Here is a 22,686-nt window from a genome sequence, read left to right as displayed (position 1 = left end):
GTGCTTATGTCTTGCACAGAAGCAGTTAATTGGGGTAATGGATGACTTCCATGTCAAGCAGTTGTATTGTGCTGACTAGGAGTAAATCTCTGAAGGTGTCTTTTGGCGTAATCGCTACCTACTAATTAACGCAGGTATGCATGCTATTTTTTTGAAGAATATCTAAAAAGATTGCTCATACCAAAAATTGAATAAATTAGAACCAGGTATTCTAACTCTTTTGTTGCAGTACTTGCCCCCACATGCATGTGCTCTTTGTGAATTTATAATATTTTTGAAATGCATGCCAGTGTTTCTGCTCTGTTGGTGTCTGTCTCTGTTGCAAGACGCGCAAACAGGATGATGAACCAAGGGGCTGTACACTTAACTTCCCAGGGAGCATCTGGAACAATAACACCTATTTACATGAGATGAGAGAACACCCTCTCTCCGTACAGCGTTCTTATTTCAGGTGGTAATAGGATATTGTTGTATTCAGTTTCGGCAAGGAGGGAGAAGAGGCTTCCCCATACAAAAAATATGCTTCCTTGAGGAGGCAGTCTGATCCCAAGTCCTCTGAAGTTAATCATAATAAATATAATGAAGAATTTCATGAGGCTTTGGATACTGTCTGTAAGTTGGAACACCTTTCATAACACGTGTTTGTATAAAATTCTTAATAGAGAGGAATTAAACCCTGGGCCATCTCAAATGACAAAAATGAGCCTGAACGATTCTGCAAACTTCTGGAAGTAAGGCAGCAGCTTCCCAGGCTCTGGGGCTCTGCTCCTGCGTCGTGGCGGTGCCCGTGGTCCATGCGTGGCTCCGCTCCCAGAGCATAAACGTGGCGCTGAGCAGCTGACCGGCCTCAGGATGCAAATACCTCCAAGCGAATGCAATCTGAGTCTGGAGATGCCTGTGATATAGAGGAAGCTTGTCTCTGGATGAGTCTGATCCCTTGCATATATAAGAATACAATTGGCATTTGTAGGGAAGGTGGATCTTAATTTCATAAGGATTTTTTTTTTTTTAAGTGTGGGACGTACCTTTCCAGACCTTTGATCTCTAGAGGAATTTAGCTCGCAGCTTTCGTAAGACCTGTGTCTTTAAAGCAGTTGAGCTGATTTTCTGAGGAGATGAAAAAAAGAGCGGTTGCTTAAAATGATTGAACTGCTACAAACTTCGTGGGTAAAATTCATGCTTAGTGATGTATGGTGTTTTGGCTTTTAAACTTCCTTAATGCTTTTGGAATTGAAAACATAATATTTTCCTTGGAAAAGGTAGCCCAGCAATAATCACAGTTTAGCTGACATAAAGCTGATTGAATGGAATCTCTTTCTGAAATCAGTTGATTTTCAAGATTTGAAATACAAACCTGGCAATATCTCTGCGTTAAACTTAAAAATACATTTCTTTTAATATTTTTTTTTTTCTAAACCTTGAAGTTATATTTAAAAATAGTATCTGGTTTGAGCACATTTTCTGATGCCAGAAGAAACAGAAGAAAGTCTGTAGTGGTGGAAATCTTTGAGAGGTCACACAAGGCCAAACCAAAATCTTGCTCCTCTGCCTGGCGTTTTTGCAGCACTGGGAGCTAGCTACGCTGGTGTGTAATTATCCTAGACCTACTACAGAGAAGGAATGGGAGGAAGGAGAGTCCTCCCCGCTTGATAAGGACGTGTCTCGTTTGCGGTGGGATGGTAAAATAGTGTAACGTAAATCGCTTTGCTTGTGAGTACACCGATTTACATCAATGTGGGTGCTGGAGGGAAAGAAAATTTGTCAAACCTGGTTGAATCCTGACGTCTTATCGTGCTTTCAAGCTCTGCTTTCCCTTTCCTCTGTTCTTCATCTCTCCTCATTTCTTTCCTTCCCCTTAAATACATGAGTTTCCTACCACATTTGCCCTGTGTTGAGCATCAGTTGCTTCCAGCTGAGGCTGGGGCTTTCTCCTGAAGCTGTTCTTGGATCATACTGCCTGCTGCATCACGTTGCATTTATTGTACTCCAAATGCAGCTCCCTTCATCTATGGTATATGTTCTGACCATTTTCCAAGTGGTTTTTTTTTTTCTAGTACTATTTCCTGAACCATACAAAATGAACTAGTTGCATATGCAGTACTGGTTAAGCTTGTGATTTCTGGTGTACTCACAGTAAGGTTTGGCAGAGACCACGAGTGATCTTTCTGGACACAGTCGTGTATCTGGATGGGAGCTGCTGTCCTCAGACAGGTCTATGAGGACAAATTGTCCTCTCTTCTGGAGAAAAAGCATCAGGATCCTTCAAGACCAGCGTACTGTTATCCCAATTGTAGGAAGACCTTGCTCATAAATAGAGGTGCGGGGTGTTTACAGGCAAGGATACTACTTGACCCCGTGAGCAGCTGTGGTGTGCTTGGTTGTTGCGCTGTGCTATCTTAAATCCTCAAAATTACAGTAACTCTCCAAATAGATAACCTCAAAATATGTTTCACTTCAGAATTCTAAAAAGTGAGGCTTCTCAGTCATACAAGGAAAGGGAGAGAGAGTGAGAAAATGGTTTTGTGACAGCACACAAGCGTGATGTCAATGGTGAGGGTGATACTGTTAATAAAACACAAATATAAGAGTTGGCTTCTATCTATCTATCTCCAGTTCTTGCTTTGTCTTGATAGCAATCTTGGGATGAACATGTCCTCTGTAGAGCAAACTGGAAAACTTTTTAGGCAGTTGAACATCTTGCAATTTTTCCTGTATTTTCTGTATTTGCCAAGAGTGGTAAAATAGCATATTAACTATCTTATCTGTATTAATTGTGGCTTGATCAAAAACAGTTTAAGGCTGGCTGATAAACAGAAATTACTCCTACAGATTTTGTATCAGTTGGGGTCTTATTTCTTCAAACAAACAACAACCAAACAAACAAAAAACCCCACATTCCAAACCACTATATGTATTGTATCGTCTTCTCACATTAAGCTACAGAGTCTGGATTTTCCTTCCAATTGAAATACAAGTCTGGAGAAGCCAACAAGTCTGCATTTGATAGCTTTGGTTTATTTTCCACAAAAATTGCTTGCACCCATCTATTGTCTCCTGATGTGTGGTACACACAAGTATCAAATATACCCACAGCTTTAAGATCTTCTTGAAATTACATGTGAGCTGGCCTGACTTAAGCCACTGCTTATTTGCTTAAATGAAAACTGCCAGGAAGGATGAGAGTGAAGAGTTTGTAGACGTCCCTATAGTTAGTGCTCTCAGACAAATAATCTATCTGAACTCCTTAGTTCCTTTAATTTTAGGTCTTGCTGATCATGATTTGTGTGCTTGACAAACGTTGCGCTGTGCTGGAACCTCAGAATAATCATGTTCTCCTTTTGTTACACGGGATAATGAAAAATAACATCTAATAGGAATTGTTTTGAAATTGTATGAAAGTTGGCCTAATGGCTGTGTTCTGAATTTTCGTGCTAGGGTTTGGAAGCTAGATTTTCGTGCTTTGAAGGATTTTAGGTTGGTTTGGGGTTTTTTTGTTTTGTTTTAATCTGGCCAAATCACATTTAAAACTTACTAAATGAATGGATTTGACTCTGAAATTCTAACATGTTCTTAAGCACATCGGGATGCAGCCTGTGTTGGCTGGCCAAACTCTCCACTTTACTGGAATTTACTGGGAACAGTGTTCACGGCAGTGCCAGTGAAGAGCAATAGGCTTCTCTCTTCCCAATAGTAAGCCTGGAAATATGGCACAACCCCATACTTTAGATCTCCTTTTCAGCTTATGTGCGTTGTGTCTGTGCCTCCTGGTACTTGTTGTACTAAAGGATATTGTGACAAAATTGATGCCAAAGTTTCTTGGGGACGTTTAATGTTTTACTTTAAATGCAAACATAGTTTGATTAAAGTTTCCTTCCTTTAGGTTCAGAGGAGGGGATGAAGTTTGTTTTGCTTCAGTTTCACACCACAGTCACTAGATCCATTGCAACTTCTTTGATTCATGTAGATAAAACATCTCCAGGAAAAAAAAAATTCCCCACTGCATTGCTTTTTCTTTCCTTGTTTGTCTTCCTTCCTTGCCAAATATTTTTGGATGAGAGTATACAAGAGATTGTTGAATGGACTGAGGCGAAACTGTTGCATATTTGCTAATGCAGATTAGTTTGAGTAGCAGTTGTGATGCTTCCTTTGGTTACCTGCAGATGGGCAGAATATGTTGGGATACCCCAGGATGGGGCTGTCTAGGTCTCTTGCTCTGCAGTGGGGGATTTCATGTTTTGGGTCAGTAGTTCTGTAACTTTAACCAAGTGAGCATCGCATTGATTGTGGTTCTATCTTCCCCCCCCCCCCCCCCCCCCCCCCCCCCCCCCCCCCCCCCCCCCCCCCCCCCCCCCCCCCCTCCTTTGGAAGAGTGATCGAAAGGGCATTTTAGAGCATGGGTAAGATCTGGTCTGTAAAAGGAAGCTTATTTTTTGTGTAATGCTTCTGGATCAGTATGAACGAATGCAAAGACTGCTTGTTGAGATACAGGAGCTCTTCTGTTAATGTCGTGAAGCTCTCTGTAAGCTGCAGCGCGACTCCTCTGAAATTAAACCCTCTACCAGAGCCAGTAGTTCCTGGGTGTCTCTTTTTCTCTTACTAGTGTTAAGTTTAAACTTTGTCTTCCTTGGTCATACTTCACTGAAACTTCTGTCTCGCAGGAAGGTGAATCTGTTAGAAAAATCGAGTCCACCTCGAGATGCCTTAGACCTCAGCTGTATCATCTTCAAGACAAAAATTTAATTAATCTTTCTCTGGCCCAGCTAAGTGGAAGCAGACCTCCAAGGCTGGATTCGGCCACCTGACCTTCTTCAAATCAACAAATAAATACACAGTGTCCCCATGGGAAAGTGGCTTTTTTGTTTGGTTTGGTTTTTTCTGGAATAGTTGTTGTGCTCTGAATTGCTACAGGATGCTCCAAGACACTAAGGAAAACTCTTGAATAGCATGATGCATCTGTCCTTGTGCTCTGAGGTTTTAAAAGAGGATATTGGAGGAAGCATGGCCTTTTTCTTGGGGTACTTAGTGACTTAGGAGGTCTGCATTTGATTCCTTCCACAAACTTTCTGCAAGGTCTCTGTTAAATTGTGTTTTATTGCTGTGAATGCTTAAATGGGTGTACGTAACTGGGCAGCAACCCTGCTTTCATCTTCTAGCGTAGAGTCCAAATGATTGAGACAGCAACACTTATGAAAGCTGAAGGGAGAATAATAGAACTATGTCTTTATTTAGCTAAAGGATATGCCTGATGGCTTCAGAGGATAAAGGTCATAGTATCAGGGCAGTTAACCCAAATTATTAACTGCTGGTGGCAGTATTTTTCTGAAAGTGGTGATATTTCCATTGTCTTTCTTATTTTGAAACATCTGCTTTGAATTTTTCGCTTTACACACAGGCTAACAAAAGAGTAAAGCAAACTTCTTTTTGAAGGAAGATTGTTTTGCAGAGTTCTGGTCTACATTTCTGGAGTTCAGTCTTGTGCCACCTCATTCACGATGCAGTTGGTCATGCTGCTGAGCATATAAATCCTGTAATACCGAATATGAGTCGACTTGGTTGCTGTGGTCAATATGTGTTGCCTTAAAAAATATATAGTATCTTCCCCCTCACAAGGGTTTTCCTCTGTGAGGTCGCATGTCAACAGACTCAAAGTTGGTGTAGGTAGATGGTCCTAAGTAGATATGACTAATGCTTTTGTGGAAATACATGATTTTAAAACTCTGAATGTAGTGGTTTCTAATGCAGCTTTTATTAGATCAGCGTCTTATAATGTAGCTGGCAGGAATATCATAATGTATCTTGGAAAACAGAGAAATCATACGGGTTCGGGGAAGTCCTTAGATGAAGTACCGTCAGGCTAGTGACGGGCAGTCCTGGTCTTGTCTCCTCCTGCTTCACAGCCTGAGTAAAGGATGGGGTTTATTGCAGAGCTGTTAGGAGCAAGGTTTTATTTCCTAGTTCAGGATTTCATATCGTGGTCCTACAAAATGGCTTAGGCAGCTTTTTTTTTTTTGTGCAAAGCAGTGGTATCTTGCATAGACACTTTGTTTTGATGTTGCTCTCTTCCAAGTGCAAGGAGATAACTGAGGGTACCCCCCGCAGCAGAGGGGATCCCTGATCCAGGCTGTGGTAGCTCATTAACGGAGCTGCTGTTGGTCCGTCTCGGGAAGGGCCTTGGGGGAAGGTGCGTGTGGTATCACGGCTTGGCCAACAGCTCCTGTTCGCTTTGGCCGGGCAGACAGACGTCCATCCCGGCTCCTGGTGCCCTGGCCGTGGTCTGTGGGCTGACGAGAAGCGTTTGGAGCAGCTGCCGGTGCTCGGTCGTGCATCGAGAGCGTGAACGGCCGCTCTCCCTCCATGCTGCCCAGCTCCCCGGCCAGGCAATCCCAGGCTTGGCCAGTGGGCTGCGAGGTGCGCTCCCCCTCCTCCTCCGAAATTTTGTTGTGTTTTTTTCAAAGATGGAGTATTCAGATTGCTGACGAATGCTAACGGCTGTTGATCACACGTTGCTGCAGATGTCTTGTCATTCTGCTATCAGCGCAAGTCATTGAACTAGTTCAGGATTAAGATTTTCCTCCTTATCCCGGGAAAGCCGGGGGGCCGGCAGGCGTCGTCTTTCAGCGTGGCCTTCCTCCTCCAGCCTGAAAATAAAACTAGGAGGACTCCACAACGCAGTCCGGTGACTCTCTTGGGGCGCTCTTTAATTTTTTTTTATTTCCCCCCCCCCCCCCCCCCCCCATTTCTCACTTATTTTCTTGAAAAACGCCAAGCGACCCTTGGCGCGGGTGCCCATGGCGGGCAGGGGGGACCCCGGGGGTGACGGGGACCCATGGGCACGGCTGCTCCATTTTCTCTGCCGGCACCTGAGCCCGACCTCACCTCACAAAATGAAGGCCGGGCAGCACCGGCTGGGACCGGCCGTTGCCATGGTTTTCGCCGTGGCAGGTCACGTGCCCGGCGTGTCACGTGACCCGGCGGTGGGCCCCGCTCGGTGCGGGAGGGGAGAGCCCCGGTGCCGCCATCTGAAGCGGGTTCAGACGCTGCCGCCTCGGCCCGAGAAAAACTGGCTGGAGTGCGGTGGTGGCAGCTCCGGCATGGCCCCGTTGGCAGCACCCAGGTTCCGCCAGCCTCCCTGCGGAGGACGGCCTGACGGCAGCCAGGCTGCTCTCGCCGCTGCTTGGCGAGGGGGCGAAGCATCGCCGATGGTAGAGTCATCATCTGTAGCCAAATAAAATCCTTCACATCGCCTCGTATTTGTGGATGCGTTCAGGTTGCAACGTGTTGACCCCATAGCTCTTTGCAGCTTCCCTCCCTGCAGTCGTGTGGGCTGGTTCAAGGGTGGAGCTGGCAAGAAGAGCCCTTGTGTTTCGGGAGTGGGCTGGTTCAGGTTGCAAACGCTGGCTGCTCAAATCCCCACGTTTATGTGATTCTCGGCTCTTTAGGTAACTTAACTGTCCGTGCTTTTCATGAGGGATTTAACCTTAAAGTTTGAGGAGGAACGGCCAGCGCCTGACTCCCGTTGAGTCTCAGTCCTTCGCGCGGAGCTGCTCCAGCTGTCACCTGAAAAGGGCTCCGCAGTGACGAGCTCAACGCGTCGGTGCGTTCCCTGCACGCCTGCTGTTCACTGCTGTCAGAAGTTGACCGAGGCAGTTAGAGCTTGGCCCGACCCGGTTACTTCCCTGCTAAGAGCGACCCGAGCCAGTTGGTGCATTCAGATACAGGAAAAAGCTGGAAATACTTCACCTGTGCCACTGTTAATTTTGAAACAACCTCAGAGTTTAAATGACTCCAGTTTACTGGCTTGCTGTGCCCTCTAGAGGACACTCTACTTTTTTATTTTTTTCCACTAACATGGAAATTGTATTTTAAAAGCTGTTTTTTTGCAGTATTTGAGGCTGTTTTTGCAGTATCCAAAATACCGTTTGACCTGCCCTGAGTGTTTACTGAAGGTGTGTTTCACAAAGCTTATCGGGGTACACAGCTTTTCAGTGCTGTTATTTGGTGTGATTATCCTTTGCATCACTAAATAAGATAATAAGGATTAATTTCTGTTAATCATTGAATTCCTAATAAATGTGGCATGTAAGTTAAGTCTAGAAATTGTTGTTTAGTCTAAGAAGTAATTGCCTGATGTTTAGAAGTACAAAGCTCATATGCCACATCTCTTATTTGTGAATAATACAAACCACACTTAAATATTTGCTTCATCTTGCTTGATACAAGTTCTTTATGCATTTTGTCTAATGCGTAACTGTAAGCCAGAAGGTTGTCACTGTAAACTTTCCTGTTCCTGCTTCTGGCTTTGGGATACAAGAAAAACAAGACAATTATTTGTGTTACGTTCTCCTAAAATTCTTGCTGTCGGCCCTTTCTCAAGCACTGTCGTTGTTTCCTGGGCGGTGCAGAAGACTTTGCTGTCCTGTTCCTGTGAAGCTCCTGCTAAACCTCTCAGCAATCACATGCTGCAAACCTTGCTCTGAAATACTTACGCTTCATAGTTTGAAATCCCAAATCCTGGTACCAAAGGTGATCTGACAGTTACCAGCTTGTGCGGCGGCAAAGAGCACTGGCGTCTGTTGTCACATCACGTCATCTCTGTCCCTTTTCGTTCACGCAGTTTAAGATTCTGTTCTCGTATGATAATCGTAGGCGATGGAGCCGAGCGGTGATTTATTGTCAGGAATTCAGGTGGAAGGTGCAGCCATCACTCAAGACACTGAGCGTTAAAGCCAAATAAAGAGTTAAAATCAGTGTAAGTCTGGACATGTTTCAGTGGGTTTCGATGAAGTTGTGTGGATGTGTCAGTCTGAGGCTGTTACAGGTTTCCACTGTTAATAGCAGAAAAGAATTTAGTAGTGTTGGTGTAGAAAGAAAATAATGACATAAAGTACTTAGGTAAGTGAATAGATGTGAATTGTTTGTGTTGGATTTCCTTCAGATTCAGTAACTTGGGTGGGGAAAAGTCACAACTTACAAATATGTGCATTAGGAAAGGAAAAAGAAAAGGGGGGTAAGGTTTCGCCTTTCAGCCCATTAAAGAGAAGCAGCAAGTGACTTGTTTGTCCCTGGATGAAGGGTGGGATGTGGTCTTCCCCTGGTGCAAGCAGAGCCCTGGAAAGCCCCCGTGTCTTTTAAGGGGGGTGAAGTGGCTGATGGAAAAGCTTCTAATTTGAAGGAATTCACCATTGCTATGTGTTGTGGCTGCATCTTGGCTTGTGGCACGCTTTTGTACTGGGAAGCTTAGTATCCACAAGGAGAGCAGAAGCTGATTGAGCTCGTCTGTGTTGGGTTTATTCAGAATTGGAGAGATTTGAGGTTAATCTAGCAGAAGGTTGTAAATAACATTACTTTGCAGCATGAAGTAGTTGTTTCCTTGTTTTTATTAACTCATTCTCTGTATTTTTCTTTTGATTTGCAGTGAAATAAAGAGAGAAAAGAGAGTCCCCTCACCGGACGTTATAGTGTTATCCGACAATGAACCTTCTAGCCCTAGAATGAATGGTTTAACAAAAATAGCATTAAAAGAGACCAACACAGAGGCACTCATGGTGAGTTGTCTTGTCTTGACACACTTTAAGTTGTGCCATCTAGAAAGACGAAAACATGCCGCTTGTTCCTACAGAGGCACCTGTGATCACAGGGTCAGGTAGATACATGGTTTTATTTGCAAGCGGGGAATCTTGAAGCTGTTAAAGGCTGATGTCCTTTTTTACTTTTTTCAGGCTCGTAACTCCTTGGTTTTTATATGCTTCGAAAGTGCACCTTTTTCAGAATTGGCTTTTTAGTGGACAGTGTCCCTTACTCAGCATGGCATAACACAGATTTGTTGTCTGACTCTTCATTTGACTTTACTTGTTTTGCTAGTGAAAATATCTCAAAGACTTTTTTTTTTGCGTTTGAGTTCTTTCTCCGTACTCAGTTTGTGTCCATATATTGGAGGCATGTTGGTGATATTAAGACATACATGACAATTATAATGCTGTAAGTTCTTGTTGTAACTTGTATGGTATCTGTCTTTTCCCTCTCCCCCCTCCCTGTTTTCCCATCCTCTATTGCCTTACCTGGCCCTGCAGAAAAGCAGTCCAGAGGAGCGTGAGAGAATGATTAAACAACTAAAAGAAGAGTTACGGTTAGAAGAAGCAAAGCTTGTTTTATTGAAAAAGTTACGGCAAAGTCAAATCCAGAAGGAGACCACTACTCAGAAGGTATTTATTTTCATACAGATACTTATCTCATCTTTTGAAATGGAGGGGAAAAAATTTAAATAACTGTGGCAGTTGCCATAACCTATGGACCATAAGATAGCTTTCAAACAAAGCATATCTCACTTTTCATAAAATCTTTATGAAGTTTATAGTGGTTTATCCTGTTAACCATTCCTTTTGAGGAATGACTTTTTTTGTCTTGCCAAGACCAAATGACACGACAGTTTATCCTATCAGCCGTATTCAAAAGCTGAAGACCTTTTTGTTAAAACTCAGATGCATTTATGAATGTAATACACTTCGAATTATTAAACACTCCGCCCAGTCCTTTAATGCCACATAGAGATTGCTGAAATACGTTTGGAGGAGATTCTTGCACATAACAAATGTGCTGACAGGTAGGGTTAAAGCGTTTGAACCCAGGCTTTAGGAGCTGGCAACCGAGGGCTGTGTTTTGTGCTGCGTGGCAGAAGCCCAGGTCTGGATTCCAGGTCTTACCAGGTGAAGTAAGTCTGCGGTTAGCTGCACGCTTTCATCATCCAAAAAATCCAGGCAGCCCCTGGAAGGAACGGTTCAGCCCTCCCACCCTGAACTCCCTTCCCTTCCTCCTCTTTTCTCCCCACCCCTCATCTCACACAACCACACGCAATATCCAGAGTGCTGGGAGGAGAGCTGTTTTCATCAGAAACTAACCCAGCAAAAAAAGACTACCTTTTTGTCAGAGCGGTTGCCCGGTCTGCTCGCTACGTGTGCCGTTCGTGCTGGCACTGAAGGGTAGAGGTGGAGGGTGGCAGGAGAAGAGCAGAGGAGGTTGGGAGGCGAGGGGGCGTGCGAACACCCCACGTGCTGCTATCAAGGCACAGGCTCAATTTCAAGTATCTGTAACAATGGCAACTAAACAATTTTATTTTACAGCATGTGATGCTGACTTGATGGATTTTGTGATGGGGGCGATGTGCAGATTTAAGCGCACTTCACGGTGCAGATGGATGTTAATGCAGCTCTCGTGGCTGGTTTTGGTTGTTTTATTGGTGTCTTTCTGCCGGACTTCTGAGTACTTCAGATGGGATTAAAACTAATGCAAGTACCTGCATCGCTCAACTCGCTGCTGAACACTGAGCAATGAGCTCTGGATGTTTGAACTAACTAGGGTGAAGTGGCATATCCTAAACTTCTTAATATCTGAAGTCCTTTTCCTAAACTTTTTTTCACTTTGCATTATGCTTGAACCTAGTTAGTTGAGACTAGTAGTAATGGTGGATAAGACTGAAGCGGGCTCTAAGCTAAGGCTGCTAAAGCAGATTTCCACATTGCTCTGCTTTTGGTATATAGACTCTTTTATTTTCCTGGTATAATCTTATCTATACTTACCTAATAATTTCTTCATTTAAATACGCATGTTGAGATGCTTGGAGGAAGAAGGGGATGGGGGAGGGGGAAAACCACAGTCTTTGAAGATTCTCTTGCTGAGGCACAAGGAGGTAAACGCTTTTATTCCCTTAGCTTCTGTAATTCTGCTTACACCCTTACACTCGTCTGCTTTCTTTCTGGTTTTTCCTCTTCCAGCCTGCTGGTTCCTCTGGGAGTGCTGTGGCCACCCCTCCGCCCTTGGTGCGGGGACCGCAGAGTGTTCCTGCTGGCAAGCCGTCCCTCCAGGTCAGTGGGGTGGGCCAGGCTGCCAGGTTCAGGGCATGGAGCAGAGAAGGTGGTGCACAGTAGAGGAAAGACAGTCCCATCACATTAATGGCTTGGAGCCAGGTGGAATTTTTTTTTTTTTAAACTCCCAAAACCCCACTGTAAGCTTTTTAAGAACGATTGGGGTGGGAGATAAAAGTAGGATGTCACACGGAGATAGCTCTCATAAGCTTATTTTTCAGTGGCTGATCATCCTGATCCACTCTGCTGATAAATGCATCCATACTAGTACTAACGACCTTTGGCGAAAGAGGATGCCATGGAGTTATGTCATAGAAATTTTGTGGCAGCCTGTTGCCGTACCTTCAAGAGACTTAATTGTGCCCTCAGTGTGATTAACTGTGAGAGCTGAGTCAATCATATGATTTTCTCTTCTGGCTTGGTGGCTGAATGGCACAAGATGGTAGGAAAGATCTTGGTTCAGACTAAATTAAATGAAATGTCGGAAAGCCTTGGGGAAGAAAAAAAAAAAAAAGCAGAGGCAATTGACAGCTGTCAACGTAATCTTCCTCTTGAGTCTAGTATCTTGTTTCGCTCTTGGATTTAAAACATTTCTGGTTATTTACCTTGGGCTAATTGGAAACAAAAACCTGTTTCAGCACAGAATGCTTTCACTTGGAAAATGGCAACTCTTCATTTCAAAATCCCCTAGAATGCTATACTCAATGGAAGGGGTAAATTTGCTATCCATTTAGGAAACATTCACAAAACCTAAAGCAATCTGTCAGTTGGAGTAATCTCTTCCTTGAGGCAAGTTGCCTTCACTGAAGACAGCACTTTCAGAGGAACTGGACCACGAGTTAAATCTTCAGCGATCAGACAGTGAAACTTCGGTTGGACAGAGCAGAGAGCTGGGAGCTAAGAATCCAGAATTGAAGTTATTCTGTCTAATTTGCGGTGTTTGGGCAAATTAACCTAACCTCCATCTGCTTTCGCTTGACTGTAAAAACTACTAATTCCTGTGTGTAGGAGTTGAGTTAACATTTGGTCTTCAGCTGAAAGGCATAACAGGAGCGGATAAAACTTCCCACCTGCCTAAATATGTATATGTGTGTACACATGGTAACTCATGAAAGTGGGAGCTTCAGTGTTTTTGGAAGTCTTAATTCACAGATGATGGTCAGTTTGGGGCTTGAGTGAGGGAAGTGGCAAGATGTGCAAAGCCACATGAATAGGATGGAGAGGTTTGTTGCTCTCGAGCAGAGTGCTTCTCAGGCTCGATTGCCTAGCGTTAGTGGTCTGCAGGAATGTAAGTGATGCATGAAACCATGTCACCTTTTATAGTGTCATGAGAAACTTTGAAGATTTAATGCAGTCTGCAGCCCAAAAAGTATGGGCAGCAATTTTTCAAATTTCTTTAGCCTGACTCCTTTTCTTTTTCATTGTTTCTAAAGCTTTCCCCTTCTCCTGTCTCTTTTTTTTTCCTTCCCACATACGTGCACATGCCCAGTCTGCTCACCTCCCCGGGTTCCTGCATCTCCAACTTCTGTCTGCCCCGGGCTTCTCCTTGAAGACAGCAGTTTGTATTTCCCCCTTCCCTTACTCCCCCTCCAAATACACTTTTTTTTTTTTCTTTTTTTGAACGCTAACTGCACTGAAGCCAGCCCAGCCATCTCTTGTCCTACAGTCTTTCCATTGGCTCAAGACAGATGCTGCATCCGTCACATCAGCCAGAGAGGAGAGCCGCTCTCAGCGTACCCCTGCTCTCGTACTCGGGTTATGGCGTGCCTCTTTAGTGTGTCTCAGTACAGCAGTTCTTGAGCCATTGAATTTCAGCAGTGGGAGGGCAGATGAAAATGTTGTTCAGGACTGCTCTTTACCTTTTGAATTCTGTGCAGGATGAGAGAGAACAATCCCTGAGTGCGTAGCCAGACTGCCATCGCGTCCTTACGTATGTCTGTATTGCTGCGTAAGATTTCAGATACTGCTTTATCGGCACACTAAGCAGCAGAAGAGAGCATGCATATAAATATACCAGAACAAAACAATGCAAGTAAACTATTTTCTGTTTTGCAGACCTCTTCTACACGTATACCAGGCACTGTTATTCCTCCTCCCTTGGTTCGTGGAGGGCAGCAGACTTCTTCAAAATTAGGAACTCAGCAAAACACGCAGATAGTAATGCCACCTCTTGTCAGAGGAGCACAGGTAAGTATTTACCTTGTGGTAGATCCGCTCTGTTTTTCCTTAATGCATCTTAGCGATTTTCTTAGTCATCTTTCTGCTTGTCTGGAGGGAACCTGTGAAGTTCTTGCTGGAATTTCGTAATATGGCTAGATGTATTGCTACTGAAAGATCCTGCATCATTCCAGCTTTACGTATTGTGCTGTCCCATAACGCTTCCAGTGAAGCATGAGAAAATCCTGTGGTGATGCAGGGTACTGCCTTACCTGCATAGCTGCTTCCCTTAGCTGTGCCAAAGCAGTTTCTGTGCCTTTATTATGAAAGTTAATTTACAGGCTTCCAGCTTCACCCACTTTTAGGAGAGCAGCAGCAGAGGAAATGAAACGCAATCCCTCGTTCTTCCATTTTTTTCCCCTCATTATTCTTTCTGTCCTATCAATTTCACTTTTTCAAATGCTAAAACTCAGGGTTTTTTTCCTCATTGCATCTGTCTGCGATTGAATAAGAGCTGCTGAAATGAGATAGTCGACTGGAAGTCTTGAAAGTGCTGCTTTGCACGGTCTTTATCACCTATAACAGAAAATAGTGGTGTCACTAAAGGAGTAGGAAAGCAATATTCAGTTTGATACGGTCTTCTAAAACTATGACTTCCGTGGGATACCAGGAAAAAAATATTTCCTTGTTAAATGAGGATTTATTTTGCAGTGAAAGGTCTGCTGTTATCTGTTGCATAGCCAGCATTAAGGAGGAAGGTGGAGATTTGGTATTTCATTTTCTTTCTGTTCTGATTATGGAGAAAACCTCATTCTGAGAAATAGCTTTCCTAATGCCTTTAAAATGAAACAGGCTTAACAACTCTACATTTTGAAAGAAATTTGACTCGGAAACTTAGATTTTTGGCACAGCTGTTTTAGCCGTAATGTGATGGCCTCACATACGAGCATCTCTTTTCACCTTACGTTCTACTTCTTTCATTTTGACAGAGGAAAAGGGAAAAACATCACATTTTGACATGGATGTTAATTATCACGCTTTCTTTGCGTTCCCTGCCTTGCCTTATTTTCACTGTCTCATGTCATCCCATTCAACTCCCACCACTTACCTCCCGCTATCTAATCCTCCCCATCGTTCATGGCACCATTGCATCAGCCCATTTCTGTGTCTTCCCAGCAAATCCACAACATCCGACAGCACTCCAGCACGGGGCCGCCTCCGCTGCTGCTGGCACCGCGGGCATCGGTCCCCAGCGTACAAATTCAGGGGCAGCGAATTATCCAGCAGGGTCTGATCCGCGTCGCCAACGTCCCCAACACCAGCCTGCTTGTCAATATCCCGCAGGTGAGTTCCACAAGATATTTTGTGCCAAACACAACATTCAGAGGAGCAGAGATGAACGGTTGTAATTAATGATCGTTGGGTTACTGTATCTAATTGGTGTGGCCTGCTGTCATCTAACTGATGTGGTTGCTTATTACTGCTCCTTGTTCTTCCCGTGCAGTCCCTTTCTCTGTTCACATTCACCTCCTGCACATAGGAATGAAGAAAAACATTACAGAATATTGGAAAGAAATATATATTTCAGTGAACTGAACGTTGCGCCTCATTTCACATTTGGTATTTCAATATGAAGCTGTCCGTTAGGATATCTTTTTTTCTCTTTTCCTTAAGAAGCGTAAATGAGCGTTCTGGTAAACAGAGCTGAAAATGGGGTAGCACTCCTCTTTGAAACACCAAGAGATACTGAAGCAGCAACTTAACATCTAACACTGATATTGCCACACAAGTGCTGTAGATAAAGGAAACAATTTGAAGTCAGTGCTTTGACAAAATCATAAGGAAAAGGACTCCTTTTTGTTTTTTCTTTAACATTTCTAAAACTGCCTTACAAAAATGATCAGTAAAGAAAAGTGAAGTTCCTTAGAAAAAGAATTAGAGTGTTAGATGATGAGTAATATTTGTAACAGGAGGTACAGTGGTGCAGTAAACGTATGTACTGTGATCTCTTTGGTCGCATGCAAAAATAAGATGTAGAAGCAGGAGAGAATCTTTCCCATCTGGACTTCACCTCAATAGCAGGCAGCAGTGAGTTTCAGGCGTCGCAGGATTAAATTGTCATACTCTGTCAAATGTAGGTTCTGTCTAGTCCCAAGCAGCCAGCCGTCATCACACACAAACAGCCCCGCGCAGCGTCGGAGCCAACGCGGCTTCCCTCCCTCTCGGTGGAGAGGAGCACGTGTCTGGAAAGCGCCGAACCATCTGGCGTTTGTCACTAAGCTGTGTCGTGTTTCCTCCCAGGCTTCACCGACTTCAATCAAAGGTACAACCGTGACATCCGCTCAGGCTAATGCTACTACGACCAGCGCCGCTTCCATCGTCAACTCCAACGACTCGCCGGCCAGCCGGCAAGCCGCCGCCAAGCTTGCCTTGCGGAAGCAGCTGGAGAAGACGCTGTTGGAGATCCCTCCTCCCAAGCCGCCTGCGCCAGAGATGAACTTCCTGCCAAGTGCAGCTAATAACGAATTTATTTACTTAGTCGGGTTGGAAGAAGTTGTGCAGAATTTGCTGGAAACTCAAGGTGAGATAGCGTTAAAAATGTTCCTCGAAGGCGAGGAGAGAATCTTTCCCATCTGGACTTTACCTCAATAGCAGGCAGCAATGAGTTTCAGGCATTGCAGGATTAAATTGTCATACTTTGTCAAATCTAGGCTTCACTTCCTTTAATAATTTTCAAACTGTTTTATTTAAAATAATAAGTCTAAAATTCTAAAAAAAAAAAAAAGTTGTGATTTCTCATAGGCTAGACACTGATTGTAAGGATTTCTCTAAAATGCGTCCAGTTCCCCTCAGAGCTGTTCAGTTTCTATCAGCCACTTGTTTGTCCATCACCACTAAATTCTCTAGCCAGTATCTAAAGAAGTATCTGCTGGATACCTACGTGCACACTCACAGAAATAGAGTTTGAAGATTTAGTAATGCAAAAGGCTTCAGACTGAGGAGAGTTAGGGGTGGAGGGTTTGCTTTGGGTTTTTTTTTTTTAATGCTGGAATATTCTTGAGGTTTCTCAAGCATTATTCATTCATAGAAGCCACAGATGGAGCTGAGCTAAGCTGGTTGTGTTCTCCAGGTAAAGTTTCGGTTGCTGTATCATCTCGTGAGCCCTATATGTGTGCTCAGTGTAAGACTGACTTCACCTGCCGTTGGAGGGAGGAGAAGAACGGAACCATTATGTGTGAAACCTGCATGACATCGAATCAGAAAAAGGCCTTGAAAGCTGAGCACACTAACCGACTGAAGGCTGCCTTCGTAAAAGCACTGCAGCAAGAGCAAGAGATTGAGCAAAGGATACTGCAACAGACTGCGTCTCCTGTACAGACCAAGTCAGACCCTATAGTGCAGCACCACTCGCTCAAGCAGGTAAGGATGTGTCCACCAGAGGCCAGATCTTGGTGATGATGGGGCAAGGGTCCCGCGGCTCCAAGCACAAGTGTTCGGTATGCAGGCATGAAACCGCTGCATGAACTTGCTTTATTTAAGCCTCACAGTGTGTGTGTTTGAGTGTAAGCTTAAAACCGGGCTGGTGAAAGTGTTTTTTGTCACGTGGGGACCTGATACTTAAATTATCTTCTCTCTACCTGTTCTCTGTACCTGAAGAACAGAAGAGTGTGGTGTTTTTCTGCAGAGTCATTGTCATTATCCGGGGTGTTTAACTCGTGTCCTGCAAAGTCTGTTCCTGAATGTCTTTAAGATGCACCAAGTGGAAAGAGGTGCTCCAGTGCCAAAGACACAAGAGTAAATTGACTTAAGATAGGAAAAAAAAATTTACTTGAGCCAGGAACACATAATGTTGCTTGTGAAGTTTTAAGGTGATGGTAGCAACTGTCCATGACAGAGGCTGGGTCTCACGCACCTTGTAAAACCACCTTTCAGTTGGAGGAAGGCAGAAGCTGCTTAAGTGCTGCTTTGAGTTGAAATAATCAAGGTACTGGTTATTTAGGAGAGGGAAGTAGTGTTGCCTGTCTATGGAGATGCTTACACTGCACATTTTTTTTGCTGCTTTGCAGTTGATTATAATTCCTCATCCTTACAGGTGCTTTCAGAAGTAGAAAGCTGATTCTTACTTTGTTGTAGGAGATGTCTTGGAAGTTTTGAGCCCTGAAACTATAGTAATGCATTCCAGACTTGGCAGAAGAAGCAGAGAAAGGAGAGAGGGGCAGTAAAGATTCATCAAGGCTACTGTACTTGAGAGATGGAAACTGCTATGCCTGTCTTACTGTTTGCTCTCTTGCCAGAGTTCTAGCCAGATGTCTCGAGGTCCTCCTGGAGCTCCACGAGGAGTGTTGCATGCATTTAGCCAGTCACCCAAGTTGCAGAATGCATCGTCTGCAGCAGCACTTGGGAGTAGGCCAGGTAAGCATGCTGAGAGACCTGTCAGCAAGGGCAGCGCTGCCGCCTGGAAGAAGACTCCCATCAATACAGGTAGATTTTTCTCAAAAGTTTCTTTTCTTTGTACTTACTAGCTGCACTCTGTCCAACAATCATAGTTCTTTGGGTAAGGATGCTTTCTCTTTGACACTTCCTGCATGAAAGCCCGATGATACCGAGGCTTTGCTCTTAGTATTGTTGGCACTTACTTTGGTGTGGTTTATGCTCATCAAAAGGGGCAATCAGGTGGTGCTACCAAATAAAAACTACTGCTTTACACATTTATAAATAGACTAAATAGATGTAGTGTCACACTGTGCATCGTTGAGTCCATATGCACAGCCAGTACCGCGCTGCAGGACTTTTTCATTTGTTTCTGGGACTTTAATTCAGTCGTTTAATTTTTACTGGTGTTTTCTCTCTGCTGAAAGCAACATACAGTAAATAGATGTTTTTGCTCTAGGTGAGGCTACAGTGCACACTCCCAGCGTTCCTCAGGATTTGAAATAACTAAAGCTGTTGCTTTGAACAAATGAAATTACCAATGCTAATCTAATCTTTTTTATATATATATATATATGTATGTATGTATGTGTGTATATATATATATAAAAGAATCTGACTTGAGTCATTTGTTTTCCTAAATGATAATTAGGATCTCCAGGAAGGAAACACTGTAGCAACTAGCTCTTTGTGATCTACTTTCTTGCCCAGTATTGAATGGATTTCTTTTAATTTTTTATAACTGACAGCTTAATTTATCATTTAAAATGTAATTTCATTGCAGAGAGCTCTGTCCTGCTCAAATCTTCATTTCTGGTACAAAATCTTGCTCCTATTTGTTCAGATGATTTTGGAAGCTTTGATCTTCTGAAGGTGTCTGACCTTCATGGCCAATAGTGCCCCATGCTTAGATGATCTGTGCTTAGATGATCTGTTTTCATGTGGATGAAATGCGAGTAGTGTGTTTTTGCCACTGTTTTGTCTCCATGTTTTTATCATACTGTGACACTTGTTCTCTCTTCTCTTTTATATCTCGTCAGGTGGGGCTTTACCTTTTGTTAATCCTAGTTTAGCTGTGCACAAGTCGTCTTCAGCAGTAGACCGCCAGCGTGAATATCTCCTGGATATGATTCCCCCACGGTCCATCCCACAGTCCGCCACGTGGAAATAATGCAGAGGAATGCCCGAGAGGAAGACTTTCCTGTTTCTGCCATCCTTTTTATACCACATTACAGTGGAATCTGCTTTAATCCCAGCTGGATATGCCCCAGGCTTTATAGGATGCAAGAAGACCACTCCTCATCCCATCGAGTGCTGCTGTCCCTGCTATGAGAAAATGACACCACGTGGGTGGGAAAGACTTAAGCTCATTTGGTTCTCAGATTCTTATGATTGACTGATGATGAAGGCTGTCAGGGAAGGGGAAGAATTCTTTTTTTTTTTTTTTTTTTTTTTTGGCTTTATGTATTTAGTTTGGATTTTTTTGTCACCAGCACAAAAGGAGGACTAAACGACTCTCTGCCTTCGGTTTCTTTATTAATAACTACCCGTTCACCAGGAACATGGTGTTCGTTCACGATTGAGCACGGATGTCAGTTCAAGGAGAGAGGAATTTCAGCCCGATCTTGCAGATGCATTTAGTGAGCCGAGTTCATGTTTGCTTTTCTTCCCTGCCCCTCCTGCAGCCAGGAAGGCAGTCTACAGATTATAATGTTTCAAAATCTTCTGATGATGAGCTAATGATAAATAAGTGCAAACTCAAATTCCAGTTGAGTATGTTTTTTTTCTAAGGGACTGGCTGCCACCAAAACTTGTCTGGTAGGTGGGAACCAGTGCAGGAGTCTCTCACTTTTGTTGGATTCTGTTTTGAATAGACTTTGAACTGTTGGTAGTCTAAAATCTAATTTACTGAATAGACAAACACCTTTGTTCAGTCTTTCTAATTCAGCGAAGAGCAGTTGGGCCTTTCATATGTTCCCAGAGACTTAAAAGTGAAACTGTTTTGGATTATTTTCTTTTTGGAGGGTTTTTTTTTGTTGTTGTTGTTGTTGTTTTGAGCAATTTTACTCAAAAAAAAAAAAAAAAAAAGAAAAAAAAAAAAAGGAATTCCAGAAGCTGCACGCAATCAGAACGGGCGAGTGGAGGGAGCAGAGGACCGGGAGGCTGCCGTCAGGTCGCAGGCTCCTTCCTCTGCCGATGCCCACCGAGAAGTGGCCCTTCCTGGTCCATGCTGCGGTGGCCCGATGACCGTGCCAGCACGTGTTGGGCATGTTGGGGGCAGGACTGCCTACCTTGATCCCTCTAGAGCTCCGTTCTTCCAGGCGTACCAAGCATGCTCCTCTGTCCGTCACTTCAGTATTTCATTTTTGATAGAGCTTTAGGTAACCCTGCTTTAAGGACAGGTTTCTACGTGGTTTTAATCTATTTTGGGGATTCCACAGGTTAAACCCAAATCCATCAGGTCCAGTTTTGTTTGTTTTTTTTCTTGTCGTCATCTTCCCTCCTTCTTCCCTGTGCTTCTCCCAAATTAAAGTTGAATTCAAGTGGCAGAAATACATGCCTTACTACTTATGTTGCATATCAGTACTAGAAGTAGTGCTGATAAGAATTATTTGCAAAATTATATATATATATCTATATATCTATATATAAAAGAAAAGGGGGGGAGGGGTTACTATTCAGTCTATGCTGAATCTATTTTCTTAGCAGTTGCTGTTAGATCTAACTTTAAATCAATAACTGTATAGGGTTGTCCCCCTTCGGATCTAACTATTGCATAGTGAAAAAGAAAACTCGTTCATTTTAGCCCCTCTTCTGTTGTGTGAATATCAGTATTTAGATACTTTGAAAACTGTTCCGTAGCCTAGAAAACCTAGTTTTGCAAAATGGTATTTGTTGCTGTATAAAGCCCTAGAATTTCAATTTGACTTTGTTTTTTGTTTGTTTCACAAATGTATATTAAGAGCTAAATGGGGATGAGAGGAATTGGTTTGAGTTTTTAATTTTTCTTTTCATTCCAAGATATTTTGGATTGGGAGATGTGGAGAGAGAAATTGAGTGCATTTTATTTTTGCACTTTGAAATATTATGAAAAAGTTTCAGTTCCTGACCTGTGTGGAGTTTTTTGGGGGGTTTTTTCCTCTCTTCTGACAAATTGCCTGCATTATCTCCTCACTGATGCAAATGTCTAGCACTGTTAAATCACCTGGGAAGAGTGCATTTGTTTAAAAAGAACAAGCAAAACTCCTCAAATTAAAATTCAAATGCCTTTTTGGGAAGCCTGGACAACTTCACAGTTTCTTTCCAGTGCTGGGGTAGCTTTAGCTTCAGCTGATGCTGGAAAAAAGGGGAATGGAAAGAGGGGCAGAAGTATTAAACTTACCTGTTCTAAAAGCTATGTCAAAACCTTTTTGGATACCGTCAGTTCAGTACAGCAGCCTGTAAATTTTAATTTCAGCACAGTGGATAGGGGAGACTTAAAATAAGCCTTAAAATAATTGAGAAGACTTATTTTAAGATTTGGAACTGAAAAGAAAAATGAGTCTGTACACGCGGTCTTACAAACGCTGCTCCCTCAGCAATGCTAGACCGCAATCTGTTTTCGTTTAATGTAGAGTAAAACCCCACAAGTACTACTTTACGTATTGGGGTAGAATTATTTTGAAGGCTTTGTAAGTGAACAGAAAATACTACGTGGATATTAGGCTGTCGGGATTCAGACCAGTTTTGACATCGTTTTTAATCTGTGGTTCTTGGAGTGTTGCAGGTAACTTAGAGGATATATTTATTGCATATGTGTTTCTGCAAAGTCTTAGATAAATGCACCAGGAAAAGACTTAAGTGGTATACATGTGTTAAATGCCAGAAGAATTGCTTCTTCCTTTGTAGTCAAAACTGCATATTCAGTTGAGTAGTGTTGAACTGGGCTAGTTAAGGTACCATGCTAGGTTTAGATAGTCGTTAAAACACTTGCTGCAGTCTTTCCAAATCTCCTCCTCCCCATCTGTATGTTCCCCTTCTTGCAGAAAAAAACCGAAAACCCAACAAACAAACAGAAAAGCTCAATTAGGTGGAATATTCACATAATGGTGTTATGCCCTAAAGGTTAAATCGTTTGGGAATTGTGAAGGAGGGGGATTTAGACACGCTTTTAAGAACAAATCTTTGGTTTATTTCTACTGCTGTCATGTTTGGGATTCCTGCCTCCGTAAGGGCTATTAGTTCTGTCGCAGAGCTGTCC

The 22,686-nt window shown here is 43.2% G+C and overlaps 1 protein-coding gene across 2 annotated transcripts in view; it reads left to right on the top strand.

Annotated features, from left to right (window-relative positions):
- The window catches only part of GATAD2A (GATA zinc finger domain containing 2A), a 49,995-nt gene extending 30,129 nt beyond the window's left edge, over nucleotides 1-19,866 (top strand). Inside the window, exons 4-12 of one of the 2 annotated variants that reach the window (XM_050910400.1) lie at nucleotides 9,416-9,545; nucleotides 10,071-10,202; nucleotides 11,769-11,858; nucleotides 13,914-14,045; nucleotides 15,192-15,359; nucleotides 16,317-16,596; nucleotides 17,146-17,435; nucleotides 18,311-18,497; nucleotides 19,487-19,866. In XM_050910400.1, coding sequence (XP_050766357.1) covers nucleotides 9,416-9,545; nucleotides 10,071-10,202; nucleotides 11,769-11,858; nucleotides 13,914-14,045; nucleotides 15,192-15,359; nucleotides 16,317-16,596; nucleotides 17,146-17,435; nucleotides 18,311-18,497; nucleotides 19,487-19,617 — 1,540 coding nt within the window. In that variant the 3' untranslated portion in view covers nucleotides 19,618-19,866. The remainder of the gene's footprint in view (nucleotides 1-9,415; nucleotides 9,546-10,070; nucleotides 10,203-11,768; nucleotides 11,859-13,913; nucleotides 14,046-15,191; nucleotides 15,360-16,316; nucleotides 16,597-17,145; nucleotides 17,436-18,310; nucleotides 18,498-19,486) is intronic. The other variant, XM_050910402.1, reaches the window with a different exon arrangement.
- The last annotated feature ends 2,820 nt before the right edge of the window (nucleotides 19,867-22,686 follow it).

This window comes from Gymnogyps californianus, chromosome 24, assembly GCF_018139145.2.
Source record: "Gymnogyps californianus isolate 813 chromosome 24, ASM1813914v2, whole genome shotgun sequence".
In the NCBI taxonomy this organism is placed as follows: domain Eukaryota; kingdom Metazoa; phylum Chordata; class Aves; order Accipitriformes; family Cathartidae; genus Gymnogyps; species Gymnogyps californianus.
Note: the sequence above shows the minus strand (reverse complement) of the source record. Positions and strands in the feature narration are given on the sequence as shown.